At 48.5% G+C, this 21963-nt stretch overlaps 1 protein-coding gene and 1 long non-coding RNA gene across 4 annotated transcripts in view; both read right to left on the reverse strand.

Moving 5' to 3' along the window:
- The window catches only part of HPSE2 (heparanase 2 (inactive)), a 119809-nt gene extending 105875 nt beyond the window's left edge, over positions 1–13934 (reverse strand). For 2 of the 3 annotated variants that reach the window (XM_064144619.1, XM_064144617.1), the window contains exon 1: positions 10695–12012. In XM_064144619.1, coding sequence (XP_064000689.1) covers positions 10695–11136 — 442 coding nt within the window. In that variant the 5' untranslated portion in view covers positions 11137–12012. Of the gene's footprint in view, positions 1–10694 lie in introns of all 3 variants that reach the window. The other variant, XM_064144618.1, reaches the window with a different exon arrangement.
- A 689-nt stretch (positions 13935–14623) lies between these two features.
- On the reverse strand, positions 14624–21002 carry LOC135176034 (uncharacterized). Its single transcript, XR_010302534.1, has 3 exons — positions 20644–21002; positions 19811–19914; positions 14624–15019 (listed from the first exon to the last, which is right to left on the reverse strand). It is a non-coding gene; the product is annotated as an uncharacterized LOC135176034 (long non-coding RNA).
- Positions 21003–21963: the final 961 nt, after the last annotated feature.

A 21963-nucleotide genomic window follows, 5' to 3' on the forward strand; every position in this document is an offset into this window, starting at 1 on the left:
TTGAACTGTTCCAAGGGAGTCCAGACTGGGTCAAAACAAAGTATTTTCCTAAAAGGGATTAAGGTCTCCTAAACCCCAAACTAGGGTCAATATTGACCCATGTGGAGAAACCACTGCCTTGAGACCAGGGTCCACAGCCTCCCACTCAGGGGCCAGGACAGCACCTTGAAGACTGCAAAGGGATGTGTCAGTGGGTCCTGCGGGACACCCCTACCTCCATCTTCAGGGACTACAGGTCAGAGCAAACACACAGATGGCCAAGGGATAGTCTTGTGTGCACTGTCAGTGGGGTTTGGGTACAAAGGACAGGCCCAGGAATGAAGAGCAGGACCAGTGTTTGGAGTCCTGTCCTTAGGTGATGGAGCTGCTGTGACAGAGTTTAGCACAAAGTCAAATCATATTCACATAAATTCTTAGGAGAGTTCAGCAGAAGGCACACAGGGTACAGAAAGTGAGGGCACAGTGGACAGTCATCTTCATGTGGTTCTCAGAGAGCTACTATTGCATACATTGAGGAAGCAGATGCAAGACATGCATCTTGACTAAGAACCCAAGAAACTTGCCCAAGACAGAAAAAAGGAGGTGGACCCAACATTCATTACAGCTCCAGCATAAACAGTGGGCACATGGTGGGGTATGAAGCCCCCCAGAGGACTCAATGCCTGAACATCCAGACCCCACCAGGCTCTATGTTGTGCAGGGGAAGCAGTAAAGACACCTCCACAACACTCTTCTGAGCCAGCAGCACTGAGGAAGAAGGACTGGCAGGCCACAGCAAGTGGAGATTAAGGAAATCACAGTAATCCAGACCGAACAGCCAGCAATGAGCCCACTGCTCCCAAATCTACTTGAAAGGAGGTTGCAGTGAGGTGGGGGAGAGTCTGTTTCCCACACAGTAGGCACTTAGGACAAGAGCAAACAGCCTCAAGTTGCACCAGGAGAAGTTTAGGTTGAGTATATTGAAAAATTTCTTCACAGAAATGGTTGTAAAGCCCTGGAGCAGGCTGCCGAGGGAAGCGGCAGAGCCACCACCCCTGAAGGTATTTAGATGTGTAGACATGGTGCTAAGGGACACGGCGGACATAGCAGTGCTGGGTTCATGTCTGGACTCGATGATCGCAGAGGTCTTTTCCATCCTAAAGGATTCTGTGATGAAACAGAAAAGCGAAGGACAGAAGGAGAAGGGCACCCCCTGGGCTCTGGGCAGGACAGCCCCAAGCGGGAGCTGCAGAAGGCTCTTGGCCACCTTCCCGAAGGCGGGTGAGAACAGAGAGGAAGCAGCCCGACTGCCCAGCAGAGCGCGGAGCCCAGCGGCGCTGGCCACAAGTGCCAAAGAAGAACTCCACACGCGGAGCCCCGGACGATGCCAAACGGTTTCCAAAGACGGCAGAGCAAGAGCCCGGCCCCGAGCGGGGCCGTGCCGTGTCGGGTCAGTACCCTGGCCAGCTCAGCCCCCGCCGTGGCGGCGGCACGGCCGAGCGGACCCCCTCGGCGGCGCGGCGCTCTGGGGCGGCCCGGCGGCGGCAGCGCGGGTCCCGCGGCGCCGGGCTCTGCAGCCGCCGTGCTACATGGCGGGAGCACACCCGTGTGGCGGTCAGGTGAGCTGCGGCTGGCGGGAGGCACCGGCGCACGGAGCGGAGAGCCCGGCGGCGGGGGACAGCCTCGGCCGCTCCGTGCCGTCGTCGGCTGAGGCGTGAGGCTGCCGCAGGGGCGCTGTATGGAGGATACTGCTCTGCTAAGGCTGATTTGTTTCAGAGAGCCTCCGCTGTGTCCCAGCCTGGGATGCGCACAAGCCCGAGCTGACACGGCACGCCACCCACGGAGGTCACCGAGTCCACCAAAAGAAACTCTGAAGAATAAGTTAGAAAATACCCTTCAGGCGCAGTGCAAGTACAGTAATCCCATCCCAGGGCAAGATGCCCATTCCAGGGCATACCAGGACCAGATGAGCTCTGGATGATGGGATCAAGTGTACCCTGATGAAGTTTGCTGATGATACCAAACCAAATGGGGAATGTAGACAGCTCGGAAGGGAGAGCCACCCTGAAGAAAAGCAGTGATAGGTGGAAAGAGTGAGCTAACAAGAATCTGAAGAAGTTCAGCAAGGACAAGTGTAATGTCTTGCACCTGGGAAAACAACCCGGGAGTGCAGCACAGAGAGGGATCTACCCAGCGGGAGAGCAGCAATGTGGAAAGAGATCCGGGGTACCGGGGAACAACAAGCTCTAAGAGTGAACAGGGTGCTGCAGCAGCAAAGAAGACCAATATGATGCTGGGCTGCATCAGCATCATCATCAGAGATAACAAAGTCATTGTCCCACTCTACTCAGCATTTCTCAGGCTATGTTCAGTTTTTGTCCCTGCTATAAAAAAAAAATACATGGACAGACTGGAGAGGGTCCATATAAGGGCCACAACAATGATAATAGGACTGGTAAGCCTGCAATATACTGAGAGAACTGGATTTGTTCAGCCTTGAGAAAAGAAGGATTAGAGGAGATCTTAGCACCATGTTCCAGTATTTAAAGAGTGACTACAAAGAAGATGAAGAGTCCTTTTTCACAAGGAGTCACCTAGAAAAGACAGGGGGTGATGGCTACAAATTAATTCTGGAGATATTCCAATTGGGCACATGAGGAAAAAAATTCACAAGTACAATTTAGCCACTGGAATAAACACCCCAAGGAAGTAGTGGATTCATCAACACTAAGCACTTTCAAGATTCAGCTGGACAAGTGCTGGCTCATCTTATCTAGACCATGCTTTTACCAAGAAAGTTTGGATGAGACAATCCTTGAGGTCCCTTTCAGCTAAGTATTCTATGATTCTGTGAGTCACCTGCAGCAAGAGGTTGCACCAACCCACGAGGTTGCACCCACCATTTCCCACTATACCAGTACCAGGCTAATGGTCTCCCAAGCTATGAAACCTCCCAGATAGCACACAGCTCCCAGCTGCCTGCTGGTGAGGGTTTCCCTAACTCACAGAGTGAGCTCACATGGAAATTCACATGGCATCAGCATGGCCTGTGGGTGATTGCCATGCCAACATCTGCAATTCCCTTCCAAGAGTTACTAGAGTCATGGATCAGACATGAGCTATTGCAGCTGATCAGTTGAGACATAGAAGGAGAAAGGCACAGACCCATTTTATGGGGAAGCTGAAGTTTGGCGGGGGGTGGGGGTGGGGGTGTGAAAAAAAAGAAGAAAGAAAATGGAGGGAGGGGAAAGGAAAAAACATATTTGAAAAATAAAAAATATTTACAGATTTCTCCACTGAAATTATTACAAAGTGGCCAATGACACTGGCAACACAACTTCTATTCAGAAAGCCTGAACCTCATCATGTCTGTCTTCAGTAGGCAAACTTTAGACATGTTAGCATTATTCCTTTCTTTTAATCAGTAGAAAATCCCCAACATTAAGTTCCAGAAGTTATTTCCCCTTGTATAAAAAAATGAATCATAGGTTTGTTTTGTATGCAATAATTCCACTGGATACTCCCTATGGCTTCTGCCCTGAAAACAAAGAAATAATCATTCCCAATTGGTCTTCTCTGTGTGCCACTGCAAGCACAGCAATTATACTCTTTTTTTTTTTCAAGCTGAAAAACCCTCTAGTTTCTATGACTGAAAGCTGTGACTTTGATCAATTCCATCACCCTGTCCTACACATATATATATTCTTTACACGGATTAGTATGTCATCACCTAGTTTGCTTACAGCATAAAAATGCTCTTAATGAGGTTCTGCAGTTCTCTTCTAATATTCAGAACACTGGATTCACTTTTTACTTCCTAAATTCATTTAGAGACTGAATGATGATAGATTCAAAACATTTCCCCTAAATGACAACAGCTAATTTAAACCCCAGAGTTCTACATGAAAAGTCAACACATCTCCATGCAGTTTTCGCATTAACCTTTTAATTCACAACTTGTACACTTTAATTTATCATTTGTACACATTATCAATGTGTATAAAAATGTCTGAGGGGTTCGTGCCAAGTAGATGGATGGAGCAAATCCTTTTGGTGGTCTGCAGCATTAAGACAAGGAGCAATTGCTACAAACTGGAACATAGAAGGTTTCACCTCAACGTAAGGAGAAACTTCGTTACAGTGAGGGTGACAGAGCACTGGCAAAGGCTGCCCAGAGAGGTTGATAGAGTTTCTGTCTCTGGAGACTTTCAAAACCCACCCAGATGCATTCCTGTGCAAACTACTCTAGGGGATCCTGCCTAGTGAGGTTGGACTTGATGATCTTTAGGAGTTCCTTCCAAAGTAACTTCCTAAGGTCCTGTGATTCTTTGATAAGCAGAAGACACAGAACGGAAAGAAGTGTGGAACTAGTAAAAATGTGTGTGTTTTTAAAGAGAGTTTAGGATGCTCATTATAAACAATCAAACATAACCATAGAAATTTTCTTTCTCACCCATGTACCAGCAAATAGCTAACAAGCCAAGACCTATTTGTTTAATTGTACCATTTCTGCAGTTAAAGCAAATTTCATGCACAATTCTCACAAAATAGCTTGAAATTTAGTAAGTGGAGATAACCAGGCTATCTTTGGAAGGATCTCCTTTACCTTGTGTAAGGTGATTTTTAAAGCCTTTTTATTTTTGAAATCTCTGAGAAAAAAACTAAGCTCTGGTGCTCCTTACACCAAAATCTCTTCTCATCTGAGGAGATGAAGCTCCTTCCTCACAGGCTTGGTTTCTGGCAACCAGGGGGCATGGAGCTCAGACCGTGACATGGAGCAGCCACAGGTTTGGCAAATCCCAGAAGACCAAAGGACATCAGAAAGCCCTGATCCAGAAGATGTGGGCCTGAATGCTTGTAATGTCTGAAAAGCTGCAGCCTGCCCAAAGGACTTGGAGGGAGGAAAAAACAACTGTTTCCTCTGCAATCTCTGAAAGGACAGGTGCCTAAACTGTCAAGGGATGCTTAGGCAGACAAAAAGAGGCTCTGGCTGACCAGAAACAGAAGGTGATTACTTGAATAAGGGAAACGTGTTTGTTCATTTGTACTGGGACAACAGGATGGTTCTTGAGAAACACCTGCTGCAAAGTTTTATGAGCTGGCAGAGACAAAGGGGCTGTCCTAGACACACAACAATAACCTTCCGTTGCTCTGGCCCTCAGGATCCTACTCACTAAACTCACGGTAAAACAGTTGCCCTTTGTTTTTTTCCCCTGAAGTAGTTTTTTGTTGGCTTAGCAAAGAGGACCAGAAATGTGTACAACCAACAGAAGGGAAGCAGCAGTGGGATACAGTGCATAGTGAAAAGCAAGGGGACCAACACTTTTGGTGTCAGAGAACCAAGCAATGAGCTTCACCACCTTCAGCACACGGTTTCACAGGATTTAAACTGACTGAGGCTGATGGAATCCCACCTTTCACTACAGGCTTTCCTTTCCCAGCACTTGTCATCTGTGCCTCTGTAGCCACACACCATCAATCAGTTCGATCAGCTTAACCAGATGCAGTGCCACCACTGCTCTACCATCAGGTTTTGGCCAGCTTAACTGTCTCACCATGTAAACTCAGGCTCCAGGCATAGAAGAGATCCCGAGCATGCCAGAAGGGCGCAAGGGTGGGAGCCACAGCCCTAGCTGAGGTCAGTTGGTAATTTAGCCATTTATTATTTTCCTTTCCATGCAACACCTAAGACATTTACACATGCTCTAAAAGCACAGAGCCCTAGAAGCATCCTCCACAACACAGGCTGAGGAAGAGTAAAATGACACTCCCACTGCTGCACAAATCTTGAGGTCCAGGTGTAGGGCTAGATACCTGAAGGGATCTGAAAAAATGGATCCCAGGCTGAAAAGGTACCCAGAAAACCCATGCCAGAATTACACAGCATAATGTGAAGTTTCTCGCACTACACAGCAAAATCTCCTAACTAGTATGGAAGGCATAATAACCACATATCTTTCCATTTTTTGTGGGAACTGGACATTTCTCCAGATGCCCAGCATCCTCTCCAAAAAAGGAGATAAAATAGAAGGAAGTAACTTACCAGTAATTAAGAGAGTATTTTTGAAATGTGTTGTCCATATGCACTTCAGCTCAGAAGCTTTTCTGACGCACCACCTACAGTACACATATGCGCTCCCCTTTCCCTCTCCCTCCCATGACCCACATAGTACTGGTTCTACAGTATATGTCCTTTTGTCTCTTCCCAGCCACACAATCCCAACAGCCTACACAAAGCCTGAGGGACAGGGTGGAGAAGCTGTGTCTTTGAGACGACACATCTTGAAGAAATCCAGCTATGAGTAACTCTTTTTGTCTTGTTTTCCTTTAGAGCACATATACACAGGAGGAAATGCAAAGCAATGCTTATGCCACCACAGACTGACCAAAGTTGGTCTTTGTGGCTTCAAGGTGAGAAGTAGTTGAGGACCACCCTTTAGATGAGGAAGTTCCACAGTAACCTACCAAACTCATTCTGTAGCATCAGTAGGGAGCTTCCAAAATAGGCACCTGCAGCAACTCTTGATAAGCCAACAGCAGATCTTCACACCACACATAACACTCTGAGACCAAGGTCCACAGTAGCAGGTGAGTCAGGTTTTAGCAAACCCAGATTTCAGAAGAGGTTTTGTATCAGCAACTTCAACCGGGGCAAAAAGGTAGCCCTGTGCCTTTGCTTCAAAATGGAGCTGCTCAGGCTTGTTTTCCTGGACACCAATGCTGTCTTTTGCCACATTCCTTGGAGCAAATGGGTCCTTGTCATGTGTGAGGCAGTTGGAAGGAGAGACCAAACCAGCTGTTTGGTAGACAATCCAACAGCAAAAGGAGAAATGAATCTACTATATAAGCTGAGCATGAGACCTTGCATCTTGATACCCACACAGGAATCAAACATGTGCTTATGGCAGGAGAGAAACACATCTCCAGATAAGAAAACACATCTCTCAGCACAGCTGGTGAAGAAACACAAACTCAGCAAGGCACATAGAGACACCATTTAGAGGAGAGAAAACTCTCTTAGGCTAAAAATATTATACCTCTTGATCATTGAATGCCAAAAAGTCTCTGGTACAGCCCCACCTCCTGGTACCGCAGAGCCTGGCATACGCTAACTTTGTTTTCTGTTTCTAGCAGTCTGGATGGCCAATACCATATCCAAATTGAGTGTATCCCAGGACTGACCATACAAAGTAGGAGCAGCACAGGATGGCAGCCACTAGGTGTACACTACAGATGGGGATTGTTAATATAACAGTTAGGTTAGACAACCTTTTACTAGTAAAGCTCAGGAGGTACATATAGTCAACACTACCTTCAATGGGGACTGAATGCCCTACGGCTCACCTAAACCATTCATCACAGACAATTGCTTTTACAAGTTGCTCTGTCAGGTATGGACAGATCTGCCACCAGGTGATGAAACTGCTGTGCCAGATTTATATGCAATGCTGAAACAAGTTGCCACATGCACCCTCTCCGAGGGCATCACAGGCTGCCACCACAGATCACTCACCACTTTGTTACCTTTACTGCCCAAACATGACTGGTGTGAAGTGAGGTGAGGCAGAGGGAGTTACAAAGGAAAGACACCATACACACCTGGTGTTACACAAAACTTCCAGGTCTGTGCTTCCAGGAAGAATGTGTACAAGGAAAGAATGACCTTGAAGCCTAAAGGAGATCTTATTTCAAGAAAATTAAATAAATATCAGATACAAGTATTAAGCAACTACTACAACCCTCAGCTAATACCCACTCCTTCTGTAGAAGAAAGGAGAGGAAAAAGATAAGATGGGCTGGTGAGCCCAAGGGCAGGTCTAGGTAAAGGCAATTTTCAGAAGGTGGAGGTATGCATAGCTGTAACAGTTTGAAGGGGAATTAAATGTAATTCTAAGCAGAGAGGGAAAAGTAGGGTGAAACTGAGAGGATCTGATCATCAGGAACATTGGGCACTACAGAGATAGAAAAGACCAATCAAAGGCAGCAGTGAGAAAGATGTGGTCTGGAGGGCAGCAGCGTAGCAGAGGGAAATTTGTAGTGCAAAGACTCCTGCACAGAGATTCATTCAGACTCCAGCAAGTATAGTTACAGGATGGAGAATCCACGGAGGATGCTGCAAAGCAGTCCTGTTGCTGCTAGTTCCCATCTAAATGTCTAAGATGGCAGCATTGGATTGGCCTGTGTGAACGCACAGAGGAGTGCAGCTCTCTGCAAAGTGAATGCCACTCACAGAGTTACTCACTACTAACTGCAGTTCTCTGGGCAGTCTTGTACATGTGTTCTTCACCTCTTTGCCCTGCACTTTATTCAGTTGCTACAGCTGAGAGAAAATTAAGATTTGCCCTTTCCCCCATCTATGAGTAGGCCACATGGGTCCATGATGTATGGGAGTACCCAGCAGCCTGTGAAGAGAGTCCAGACACTGGGGACACAGGCCTGGAATCCGTGTGCACCTACTGGGCAAACAGACCAAAAGACAAACACTTGAAGGAGAAAACGTAGCTGTTGTTTGTCATGTCACTAATGTGCTGACTTATCTTTTAATTATTTTCTGACTTTTTTAACTAGCCAAGCTCCCCAGCTTCTTCCTCACTCCCACGCCAGTAAAGCTTAAACAAGATTTTTCAGAAAATAGATTCTGGACATAAAAAGGTAGAGAGATATAGAAAATAACCCTATCCACCCCATAAAACTTGGGGAGAACGGAAGTTACCTGGTGGGACGCTTGCTGGCTTCACCCATGCTCAGGTGCTGATAGCTGTCCCTTTTCTGCACTGTTTGCTCACACCGTTAAGTGTTTTGCTGCAAGAGCATCTGCTTGTACGTTGTGAACACCCTGATCCCAGGCAGGTCCCAGGCAAGCCACAGATGGGGGAACAAAAATCAGACCAAAGCACTGAGAAGATGGCTGCTGAGATCCATTATGGTGGGGCAGAGAGTTGCAGTGGCATCAGGATTTCATTTTAGAGAACTGGATCCCTCTAGTGAAGTGCTTAGTGCAGCCTCAGCAGAAAAAGATGTTAGCTACCAGCAACTTTGGCCCTGGAGTTTGCATACAGATCTTAGGAACAAATACGAAAGCCTTGCTTCCAGGCAGGAAATCCCTTTTACCACACCTTTCTGATTTACACCGATGCTTGATACACACCACATGTGTCCCCTCCTTCCCTCACCCACATTTGCAATGGTTCTGTTCCATATTTAAGTGATGAAAAGTTAAGACCTGTGGTTACAACTTCTACGAGAAGCTTCATTTTGAAGGGCTGCCATGTTTCAACTTTATTGCTACAAGAAAAACTGAAAAAAAAAAAATAAAAAACAACAAAAGCTTTCAGTCCTTCCCTAACATGAAAGCTGTAGTGAAGTTCTCTCCTGGAAGTTGTTGAAATATTCGAAGTGAGAAAATTTATTCCTACAAATGTTTTGTATGAGTCCTATCCACAATTTAATGTATGACACTTAATTTCTTCTGTTCAAAGTGACTGGGGCAGGTTTGAAGAGCATTTTCTCCTCAAGTGCATCTTGGTAGGTAACATTTACAACAAACCCTTCTCCTGAGATATGTTATGAGAAGAAAAACAAGGGATATCATGGGAATTGCTCTATCTAGGAAACCAAGGGAAGGACAGAGCACTCAGCCTTACCCACCTGCCTGCGTGTGAGAATAGTGGAACATTCATCTTGGTGAGATCAGATGTTACATGAGGGAACAGCAGGAGTGAGGGCCATCAGAAAGCTGGCAAATGCATCTGCTTTTTCCATTCAGCACCGTGCTGCTGACTAGGTCTTCGCAAAACTTCCTCTGTTCCACAGACCTGCCCACTGGGATCAGTCTGGCATTGATTGGCCTTCAAAACTGCTTATGGAAATCTTCAGCTAATGTTTGTAAGTCATTGAGTAATGAAATTTTCAAAAAAAGAAAAAAATAGTGGCTTTGTTGGGTTTTGTTTTTATTAAAAGGAGAGGAAAAACAGTAAATTCTTGCTTGTGGATGTGATATTCTGCTTAACATAAATTACTTCAGAGGCAGACTTGTCCCTGACTTTTCTACAAAGTTTCTTTGAGTGAATTAAGGGTCACAAACGACGAAAACCTTTTGTGCAGTCGAGGACAGCTGAGTCGCGGAAAACCGCGGGCCCAGTGGCGACTATAGGGAGAGACCACTGCTGGCAGCACGGTCCAAGGACGAGCAGCCCGGAGTAGGCACCGATTGCTCCGCCGCGACCAAGCCCGGCTGCTGCTAAGTGCCAAGAACATCGGCGCGACGACGGGCTCCACAGGGCTGGGCTGCCCGAGAGCCTCGGGAGAACTATGTGCACCGGCATTCCAGAGCTACGGTGCCCGGTTCCCGCCGGGAGCCGGGGCAAAACTCCCTCTGCAGCCGGTACTAGGGGCTTGGGGAGCGAATGGAGTCGGAGGACGCGGCAGGGCAGGAGAAAGAAGGATACAAAGAACCCGCTTCCCGGTGCCGACTTTTTGTTCCTAGGGTCAGACATCCGCCGAATATACCGGCAACAAGCGGGAGGCCTCCGCTGAGCTCCCTCCCGCTCGGGAAAGAAAGCGTACAGGGGAGGCTGCCTTGCCCGGTGCCCGGCAGCAGCACTTAACCCGGGCGCAGCCCCGCCCGTAAGCATTGAGCGCAGGGCAGGCGGAGCAGGACCGCCCGGCGCCCGCAGCCCTCCGGTGCCGCGCCTGCCCCCCGCCCCGGAGCTCACCGTCCTCGTAGTTCTTGAGGTAGTAGTCCGGGCCGGGCCCGCCACGGCTTTTAGCTGGGTTCTTCACGTTGTGGAACTGCAGAAAGTCCGTCCTCTTGCCCGCGAAGCGCAGGAAGGCGGGGGCCAGGCCCCGCGCCAGAGTCACCAGCCGCCGGGAGCTGGGGAAAGCGGAGAGCGGGCTGAGGGCGACACGGGCCGGGCGAGACCTTCCTGCCTCGGTACTGGCAGCGACCGACGGCCACAAGGCTCGGGGCCCCGCCGCTACCCTGCCCCGTCCGGCACGGGTACCGCCGCAGCAGCGCCCGGCTGTGGGGCTTTGAGCCGGACCCGCGGAGTGTCCCGGGAGCGGGAAGCCTCCCTGCCCGATAGTGGTGACCCAGAGTTTGGTGGGACCCGAGGGTCTCCTCCATCCCCAGCGCCCCCTGGACAAGTGCAGCGCCATCCGGGAGGCAGAAGCGCTCCGCGCCGCTCACAGCCTGGCCACATCCCGGGACCATGCAGCGGGCCGAGCCGCCGACAGGGGTGCGGAGAGAAGTGGAGCGGGAAGGAAAGCGGGAGCTGGCCTGGCTCCGCTTCTCCCGCGCCTTCCCGCCTCTTAGTCCTGCTTCTTCCCCAGAGGCGGAGGCTGCAGTCGAAGGGACCCTCGCAGCGGGCGTGCGGAGAAGAGCCGCTCTCCCTTCCCAACTTACCCAGCAGGGATTGGGCTTTCTGGCCATCCCAGCGCCTCCAGGCCGCGGCCGCTCCGCACCGCCGGTGGAGCCCAGCGCAGCTACAGCCTGGCTCTGCCCCCCGCGCAGGGCTGGAAGTCTGGGGAGCGCAGGGCTCTGAAGACCTGGCCGACACCCCGCTCTCCACCCGTCGGAACCTGGGAAAGGCTCGGCTCGGCAGGCGGCCCCGTTCCTGCTGCCGGGTTTTAGGTTGGGTTTTTTTTTTCTGCTTTGTTGATTTTTTTTTCACCCTGTGCTGCCTCGGCCCCGTGTTGTTCTTTTGCAAAGCAGCGGTTGTTAGAGCGAGGGGAGCACGACATTTTTGCAGTCATAACTGATAAGTCTCCGAAATGCTTTCTCCATTGCAAACATGTGCATCTTAATGGAAACCATGGCCTCGCTCCCTCCGTCACAACAAGCGCCGCCAGCAGCGCGGAGCCCGGTGGGGCTGAGCGGCGAGGCCGCCGGGGCACCCTTCGGGCAGCGTAGGGAGGGCTCCAGGGGGGCTCCTGCCTTACCTTAAGAAATCGAGCCAGCCATCATGAATGATGGAGGGGTCCAGCTGCAGGGAGAGGAAATTCTCACTGATTATCCTGACAGGGCTCTTGGTGTTGACATCAAGGAGAATGAGAGTTCTTCCTCTCACACTTGAAGTTTTCTCCACCGGCAGCGCTCTCCTGTCCCCGGCCTGGGAGGGCAATGAGAAAGTGGCCATGAGAGCTAGCCCAGGTGCCATCAGGGCTAAGAGCCCGGGGGGGCAGGAGCTGGGACAGGGCATGCCGGAGAGCAGGAAACCCCTAATTAACTCGCTGTCTGCAGGGGCTCGCTGGTAGCTAATTGTCCTTATCTAAAGTGTGGGGCGCTCTGCCTTTTTTTGCAATGTTTTGGTGCTGGTGGAGGGGAACTCACGCCCCTGACCAGCCTTTCTCGCAGCCGGTGCCAAGACTCCTTGCAGCCAGCACCGCCCCTTTAAGAGATGCAGGCTCCAGACATTTTTAACTTTTTGAAGGTAAGGGGGAGGCTCCTGGTTTAACCCCCTCAGCTCGGGGCCTCCTGGCCCACCGCAGTCCCGAGCTTTCGCTTTGCGCTGGCTCCGCCGTCCACCGGCAGCCGCTCTCGGCCGCTGGAACTCCCGCACCGCGCAAAACCGAGACATGGAGACACCGGAGAGCACGGCCCTAGCTTGTCACCGGCTGCAGGAACGCCCGAGGTGGTAAGGCAGCGGAGGCGGCCCTGTTCGGGTGAAAGGGAGGGTTATTCACCCCGAAAAGAAAGCACTGCTGGCAGGGAGAGCTCGCCCCGAGCCGAGGCCGAGACGGGTCCCACAGCGCTAAGCAATGCCATAGGGGCCGAACGCTGACGGCTTCGTGGGACCCGACGGCCGGAGTGGCAGCAGGCGTCCCGGTGCGACACGCTGCGTTCGCCCCGCACAGAGACAGCAGTTCGTCCTGGGCCGCGCGCGGAAGCCGAGTGGCCACCACGGAGAACCGGGACGCGGCGAATTGAGCGGCCAGCCGCACTCTCACACCGGCCTCGAGGCCCAGCGGTGTCCGACTGGCAGCGGGGAATGGAGGGGGGCGGCGGCAGCAGCGCCCAGTGCGGAAACATCCGCATTGGAGGTGCTCAGAATAACGCAATTCGATGGAAACGACAGTGTGCCCTGTGCCGAGGCCAGCCCACGGCCGCTGCTGGCGGGTCAGCCTGCACGGTTCGGGCTCGGTGCGCTCCAGAGCTGCCAGCGGCCGTGAGTGTCGGCGCTAAGCGCAGTCTGGTGGCACAGGGCCCGGGATCGGTGGATGGCCCGGGAGCCATGGTCAAGGACAGGGAGTGCCCACCCAAACAGGGCATACTTTTCCACCAGCAGCCGATGATCTCTGGGACATGTAAAACGTCCTACCCGGGCCCTTCGCCGCCGCTGTTACCCACTCCGGATCCCCCGCAAGGCAGCGGTGCCGGTGTCTGACCCAGCAACATCCGTCGGCCCCACTGCGGTCCATGGGGGCCCCGCAGCCCCGGGGATAGGTGCCCGCAGCTCCATCTGCTGGTGAGGGGTCCAGCCAGGCGGGAGAGCCAACACCCACCTGCAGACACCACGCACGCCGAGGTCGGGGAGGTTCCGGGGGTGCGGGAAGCTGGGGACGTCCGTGATGGAGGCACAAATCTCTCCCCGCACGAAGCCGCAGCAGAAGAGGTGGCCGGACGGCGGAGACTCGCCCAATGGCCTCGGGAAGCCCGGCCAGGGTCCGGTACTAGAGACAAGGGCTTCAGGGCAGCCGTCCCGGGCAGTGTACTGTCCCGTCACGGCTCCCCGCGGCGAGATCTCGCTCCCGCTCCTCCCAGTGCCCGTGCGGAGCCACCTGTGCACCTCGTTCTACCCCCGCTGGGGCCCGAGAGGTGGAGGAAGCGGATCCAGTGTTTTCCACGGTGATAGGTCCAGAAGCTTGGTTTGTTCAGCGGAACCCAGAACAAAAAGCAATAACTCGGCCCAGAGTCCCAGTTAAATCCGCGACCAGCGCCGCGTCCCGCGGAAATCTCCCCTGTGTCCGTTCCCTGCGAAACGCTCTAATCCAAGTGCCCCGGGGGCAGTCAGCCCTGCCTCGATGCCGGCCGCGGGTTAGCCGGACCAGGGCTTTCAGAACACCGAGTCACTTGTGCGTTGAACAGTAACAGGAGGAGAAGGATGAAACGTACCTCTGACTGTGCTTGGAGTGAGCAGGGAACGAACAAACCAGGATTTGCCTTGAAACCATCCCGTTAAGACAGAGAGGGGAGTGGGGCTCATACTGCGTCTCGGAAGATGCTGACAAAAAGCAGCGAAGGGGTGTCCGGAGCAACGGGGGGTTTAGTGCAGAAGTATGATAATCTAGGCGAAAGGGCTGTGCAATTTCGGCTGTGTAAAGCTTTAGCATCCCCAGACAGGAAGGAGGCAATTTAAGCCTGGAAATTTGTTTTCGGTTGCAAATGCTTCAGTTTGTAATAGCGTTTAAAACTGACCCAAGGTCCTAAACCTCTGCCTCAGAAGCTGATCCATTCTGTGGGTCACTTCTGAGAGAGGGACATGAATTTGTGAATTACCTTGTTATTTTACTATTTTTTCCCAGTACTATCAGATGTCAGCGAGGTTTCAGAGGCATTTTTTCTTAAATCAGCAGTGTGGTTGCAGGCCGGAACGTTGCATTGTGCCTCCTGCTAAGGACGTTTCTGTTTTAAAACAAAACCTCAGTGTGTTATGTAGTAAAAGACAAGAAGGGAAACAAATTATCCCATTTAACATCTTTTATTTTTTTTCCCTTACAAACAAACTACTTTGGAAGAGAAATGTGTTTATTCTGAAACGTTCCTTGCAATTAGTCTTTGCATTGAATGCAAACTCCGGATGCAGTGAAGTCACTTATCTGCGGAGATATCGCCAACAGTGTAAACCATCAGGGAAAAGAGCAGAAAGTCTCCCAGCTGCTAGGGTCAACTACCAGATTCTGGGTAAAGGGTGCTAAGGAAAATATTCACTTACCTGTCTCAGCTTTCCAGACCAACACCTGGAGCCTGCCCTGAGCCCATGGCCTCAGAAAAGCAACTGTACCCCACTTTGCATCTGGCTGCTGCAGTGGCAAGTTGAATCTGAAAAAACGGTGTATGGATTTGTTTGAGTTTCATAGTTTTGTTGTTGTTGTTGTTTTTGTTTTGTTTTGTTTGTTGTTTTGTTTTGTTTACTTTTAAATAAATTGTAGGTTTGCTATAGAAGCTCTTTAAATTATAAAAAGCTTTGGTTATTTGCAAGCGCTGAGGCAGCACCAGAGGTGTGAAGAGCCCTGGGAGCCACCGCTGCCAGCCGGTGCTGCTCAAGGAGGGCCTGGGAACCTGCAAAGCGGGGCCATCACACCTCCTGCACAGCAATGCATACCAGATAGGAGGTATCTCAATTTACACCAGCTGCGACCCTGGCTCCCATCTGCAGGGGCGGTGAAGCGCTGGTCCTTTCTTAAATTACGATAATTACTTTAGAAAGCCTGACTCACATAAAAAGTATCTATAAAAGATTTACTCGTGGTTTTGTTGATTTGGAAATACCTTTTCTCCATTTTCCATCTACTCTAAACTTGCTGGTTTTAATCTCCAAAACAGAAAAGAAACTGGGGGAGGAGAAGCATTTCTATAAAGAGTTTAACCAAAGCACATTAAATATTTTCCCAACATCACCAAATAAACAACAATCCTCCAGCTCCCTATAAACTATTTAAAGCATGTCATATCATCTGTTCTATTCTTGCCAATGTACTTTCCCTTTAATTTATAAGCAGATTAGAGCAGGGGCCTGTCTTTTTGTGTATATTTGCAAAATGTCTGGCACCCTTTCACAGTCAGTCGAAGTTCAAACACTTAAATGTTCATTTAACTTCATTATTATAAGTAGTTACTTCAATTTGTCCACATTTTTGTAGAGCTACTCCCTGTAAAAGTGCTTGTTGTAAATGGTCTGAGCAGTTGATGAAGGGTTTCAGCAGAGGAAACCTCTTCAGATGTCAGAGAAAAAAAAAAGAAAAAGAGGGAGAAAAAAGAAAAAGAGGGGAAAAAAAAGAAAAAGCACTGTGGAAATTTAAACTGAGATCTCAGTCTATACAAATCACTCCAAAAGAAAATGGGGGAAACCTCCTTAGGAGGAACATTTTTAGTTCAGTAGAAAATAAACTTCTGCTCATAAATGATGAAAGTTATTATCATCAGAGGATGTGCTGTACCAAACAAACCTCCATTAGGCTGGGGAGGATAAAACAGGCGAGACAGCCTTTTTAAAAAAGAAAAAATCATCATGTCTTTGATTCCCAAGATATCAACCATGTCTGTTTCTGTAATGCTGTCAAGTAAACCTGAGTTATGGATGCTCTAAAAGAAGCCAGCAATGAGAAAATTCAGCAAGTGAAAATTAAGCACGTTAACCCATAGATACTTTACCAAAATATACTTCCTTTTCAGACTCTTAAGTTCATGCTCTGTACCACAGCATGACAGTTCCTGAGGAAAAGAGCAAGACCAGCGAATGTTGTAAAGCTGTGGTCATCAGAACACGCGATTGCATGACAGATTTTTTTACTGAGGTTTTTGCTCTTTCTGCACTGCAGTGTCCATCATTTTCACCACAAGAGCTCTAATGTCTGGAATGCAGCCTCCTAAAACTGCCAGTGACTCTAGGTGGGGGTTGTGCAGTCTTAACTCCACTGTTGAAACCATTTTCCAGCATGTTCATGTATCATGTCTAATGTGAACAAGCAGGCAGAGGACAGTTTCTTGATTTAATACAGTACCCTCATGTTGCTCTTTAATGTAGGTGACCTGGGAAGCTCTGTAACAAGCAAATACATCTGTCTGGGTTAGGAGGACTGGCTGGCCAGGGAGCTCAGCGACAGCAGGAGGAAAGCAAGCCTACTGAGCGCACTTCCTCCCTCCATAGGTGCAAATGCAAGGCATCGATCAAAACCAACTGCCCGGTCAGGAAGAACACAGTTGGCAATGCTGTCTTTGCTTTTTTTGCCAACATGAAAGGAAAGTGAACTGTTATTTCCAAATCTAGCCATAGAAAAACAGAGCACGGTGGTGTGCTAGGCTTTCCTTTGAGAGATAATCTGTACTCACTAGCTGCTTAATTAAGAAACCATTTGAAAAACAGAACAGGAACAAAAATAAGGCAGTGGTCCCATGAAGTTTGGGACTGTGGGCTCTCCTAGCCAGCACATTACAGGAAGACACATAAAGAGCTGCGGGGATGAAATTTAGCTTCTGACAGCAACTGATGTTGTTTTTTGTGGGGTTTTTTTGGTAACTTAGTTCCCAGTTCTGTGAACAGTTAATGTGTCCCCTGCTACAGTAAACTGACTTTATTAGTTCCCTTAATCTGCCTAATTTGATGCATAGTCTAAAAAATATTTTTGACAAGTCCAGGGTACTCTAGTACTGCAGATTTGTTTGTGGAGAGAGTGTCCATCTCCCAACAGGTGTTTTGAGTTTTTTGAAGAACTGAGATGCTTATTTCCACAGAGGCGTGTGAATAGCTGCTTAAACTAGGTGACACCCCAGAAGATGGAAATCCTCTTTGCCCAGTGGCCTCTTCAGCATGCAGAAATAAACCCTCACATAACAACTGGGAATGTCCCTGTGTGTAACAACATCTTTGGATCCGTGAATTGTTCTGTATTCATCAATGACTGGGTCTGACTTAGCTTTTGTCCTTCGTATCTTGAGTAGAAGCAAATGTGCCAGCAACTCCTCATAGTCAAAGAGATACAGAAGAAAAGCAAAACAGTAAGACCCAGAGCTCTGCAGCACTCTGAAGACTCAGAAACATTTTCTTCAAACTGAGCCCAGTCCTGAGGAGTAAAGAAATGTGTAGAATTATCCTTGTTTCAACATCACCATGTGGAAAGAAGAGAGAAGTGAATATGCCTATTTTATAAGCCTGAGAATGAATGAACAAGTATTTGTCCCGCCATCTGGGAGGAGATGATAGAGGTGAAGGAAGAGGGGATACAGGGGGGATGGTAAAAGTTCACAGAGACCTTCTATTTTTCTGGAGGGATGCTTCACATTCCAGCAGCAAAAATGAAGGAACTGGACATGAGGAGTAGATCAGAGAGGGGAAATAGGAAGATGGATGAAGTGCAAGGCTGGAGGAGCAAACGAGTCAATTACGAAAAAGAGGAAGGGGCTGTGTGCAGAAACCAATGAGGAGATGGAGCTCAGGGGAAGAAGCAGCAGCCAAAATGCTCTCAAGTCAGAGACACTGCCAGAGTGAGAGAGACAGGAAAAAAATTGGAATCCTTTAGGTAATGACAAAATTCTACACCTCTGTCCTCTGTTATCTATTTGATTATCACATCTGTCACCATTTTTATCAGCACAACTGCGAACGGCCCTGCTATAGACAAAGATGGGAGAAATCAGCTATGTCAAAGTTGCAAACTGTTGGTCTGCATGGAGAAATCTGAATTAACACATAAAACTCATAGATAGAAAGCAAGAGGAGCAACCCCTGAGAACTATGGGTCATGCCTGAAAACAGGACAAATAGATGGAGGAAAAAAGTGAAATGCCAGCAGTGTGGAAGCAGTGAATGTCCAGAATGAACCCAGAAGATGAGGAGGATCAGAAGTGAACACCAAAGAACAAGAGAGAAAGGACATCAGCAAGCTATACTAACGGAGGGAAGAGGAGATGGGTTGATGCTGGATGGACTTTAAACCAATGCTTTGCTTCTGTTCCTCCATGACAGCTCTCAAGTAAATCCAGAAAAAGGAATTCTCTTTCTGTGTAAATTCCAGTTACAACAGTTAAGATCTTGAATTTCTTCTCTTCAAGGTAATAAGAGCAACAGAGGTCTTAAAGTATCACTTGTAAGGCTGAAAGCATAAAAAGACGTGGTCTGCCTGCAGCTTCACACAAATCTGATAAAACACCCACCCCTCCTACTGACAACGAGCATGCAAATAGTTCCTTGCCCTGTTTTGGGATCAGTGGGGCAGGAGAAAAAGAGTTGGCATGATGACAAAGAGCTCCAAGAGAATCATTTCCACATCACAGCATTGCCTCACCTCAGCACTGCTTCAGCACTGTCATGTCCACAGAGGTGAGGGGGAAGGTGCAGGGTCTCTAGCCCAGGCACAGTAGCTTATCACGCAGAAACAACAGTGCAGACATCTCCTATGTCTTTTCTCCCATGGTCTGGGTTTTGCCTTGTTTCTTCTTGCTCCACAGCTTCCCTTGCATTAGCCCTTTAGTAAGAGCAACATGGAGAAAGCTAAAAATAAAGCTCTATAAGCAATGTAATAGGCATGCAATTGCATGTCAATTTTCTTTGAAAAAATGATGCTTTATTTCCTGTACAATGGAAACTACAGTTTGATGTTACAACTATTTTGTTTGACTGAATGCAGAAATTTGACTTCAGCAATGACATTTCCCCCCTGTATTTAGTATTACCATATGTCACTGATTATATATATTTAAGTTTCAGAAATGAATTAAATTTCATGGCTTCCTCAAGTTAGATTCTCTTGGAGTTGGCTGTTTTTTTGGTTTTTTTTTTTTTGTTACTAACAAAAATGCTTGGAAAACAGCTTAAATCAAACCATCAGACTTTCAGTATCATTTCAAGACAAAATTGGTTATCACAAACCAAGCGTTTAACACATCATCATCCAGAAGGCTGGGTAAAGCTTTGCAAACCTGCATCAACCATGGCCAGGACAGAAAAAAAGGGCTTAATTCAACACCACAAACTCACAGAGGGGAAAAGGAAAAAAAAATTAAACAAAACAAAACAAATCAAACCAAACCCAAGCAGTGCACTGTTTGGAGTTTAGTTACCTTAAGTCTTATAAGAAGTTATATACTCCATATCTCTGTGCTTATTTCACTTACTTGGGGATAGTATCTTCTCTCATCTGGCTACAGAGTGACAAATCATGTAGCACGCATGTTCTAGGAGCAGCCAGCCTTGTGCTTGCTAGATTTCTTCCTGCTTTCTGGGGAGAAAAAAAAATCCAGATTTTCTTTACTCCTTCTGTTTCCCATCACGATTTGGATTGCTAACATTTCTATCCCCACTAGCAGTCCCCTGGTGGCTTCTGGCCCTTTTCTAGAGAATCACTGACTGCAGACCCCCTGAGCTCCCATCAACCAGGAAGGAAGTGAATTGTAACCTGCAGGCTCTGCGCCTCTGACTTCAGATCCTGAAATCAAAGTAATGTGAAGGGGCTTTACCAAACTCCCCATGTCCATTTTCCTCTTCCTCTAGATTTTGCCTGGACCTGTACAGAGCTGGAATAGGACAGTCATGATGACAGATTTCACTGCTGGCAGGAGCTGTGGACATTGCAGGCTTCAGCACTGAAGCTGCAGAGGGAGCTCAGTGGTAGCAGACATGGTGTAAAACAGAAACTGAACGGTGCTGGTGAGCAGGAAGCAGGTTATTATTCCTAATGGAGAAGTAACGTTGGAAGGGGCTAACAGCTAAAAGAAGGATGCTTCAGCATAGGAAGAAAACACTGATAGCTATTGACCTGCTTGCTGAAGGATTTGCCAGGCGGGATACAGCCAGGGCAGGCCTCAGTAAGAGCCTTGCAAAGTTATGTCATACTTTGCCAAAGACTCAATCAACTGAGCATGTGCTAAAGCTCAGCTCATTTTGTCTTATTTGGAGCAGTGGAAGACATTTCCTATCTTGACTTATTGAACACACTCCAGCCACACACCTGCAGCTTCTGGAGCGCATCCTCTCAGCAAGAGGCTGGCTAGCACATCGTCACTTATGCAGGGCAAATCCTACTGAAAGCACATCAGACCACAGCTTTTGCGCCAGTTTTCTTTTCAGTGTAGCATATGTAAGCTCATGTCTGGCAGGAACACAACTATGTCCTGATCGCAGTGGAGCTCAGCACAGCAGATGGTGTTCGATACTTCAAGACCAGGGCAGCTCCGCCCCAAACTCAGTATTATTTCTCTTCTGCGTTTTGACAGCCTCTGGCCACATTGTTTTGGGAAGCGGAACTATAGTCATTAGTGCATTGCAGTCACCTTGAGACCATACGCCACACTCGACCTAAGGGTCACTGCCCAGGTTATTTTGCTCCAGTTGAGGCATCTCAGTGCATGAAGCAGGATCCTGAAAACTGTTATGTTGTATGTTAATATAACATGAAGTTAGCGATACTTTGAACCAGATAGTGCCCCCAGGGCAGGAGGAAACTTTCTCTCGAAGCACACAGTAGCTCTGCCAGCATGCATGCAGGCAGTGCTGGTAGTTAGCAATCTAACAAGCAACATCTGGTGCCCATTTGGGGCAAAGGACGGAAAAGCCAGCAAAAAGCAGCCACCTCTTCAAGACTGGGAACTGCATCCTAAAGGGAAAAGCGTTCAGAAGAGAAAATTCAGCACTGAAACAAATATTGCTGCGATTCTGGATGTCACCAAGAGTCTTTGCAGCTTCACAATCACTGACCAAGACTTTTTCGCCAGAGGTTTCTTTCGCCAACAGAAGTACGGAGAGAGATTGCCACCTTGTGGTTCCTTCTCCTGCAGTGCCATGTCTGCTCTTTGTTTTAAATTGTACTGGCCCAGAGCAGTGGTTTACAAACTGCTTGATGTTACAAGGATTTATGGTGACAGTGGTACGGTGGACAAGAATATTTTCCAAGCACTTAGTTAACTGAAAAAGCAATCCTGTAATTCAAAGTCTTCAGTTCTTATACTGAGAAACTTATCACCAGAAAATCTTCAGGAGTCTAATCTGCAAGTTAATAATACTGGCACAGATGCACAGCTTCCAAACAGCGATCCAAAAAGCTATGGCAGTGATGCACAAAACCAGATCATCCTTACAAGGTTCCCAGCATCAAGAAATCTGTGAGAAATCCGGTGCTGATGACAGCCTGCAGTCTCAAAAAGTTGGGGTGGTCTTGAATAGCAAGGAAGAAGCAGCCATGTGCTTGCCTCCACCACCTGCAGGCAGGAAGACAGAAGCAGACTGAGCTTGTCCCTTATCCATCGGGGTACACATAGGAGTTTCTGAATTC

The sequence above is a fragment of the Pogoniulus pusillus genome, chromosome 6 (assembly GCF_015220805.1).
Source record: "Pogoniulus pusillus isolate bPogPus1 chromosome 6, bPogPus1.pri, whole genome shotgun sequence".
In the NCBI taxonomy this organism is placed as follows: domain Eukaryota; kingdom Metazoa; phylum Chordata; class Aves; order Piciformes; family Lybiidae; genus Pogoniulus; species Pogoniulus pusillus.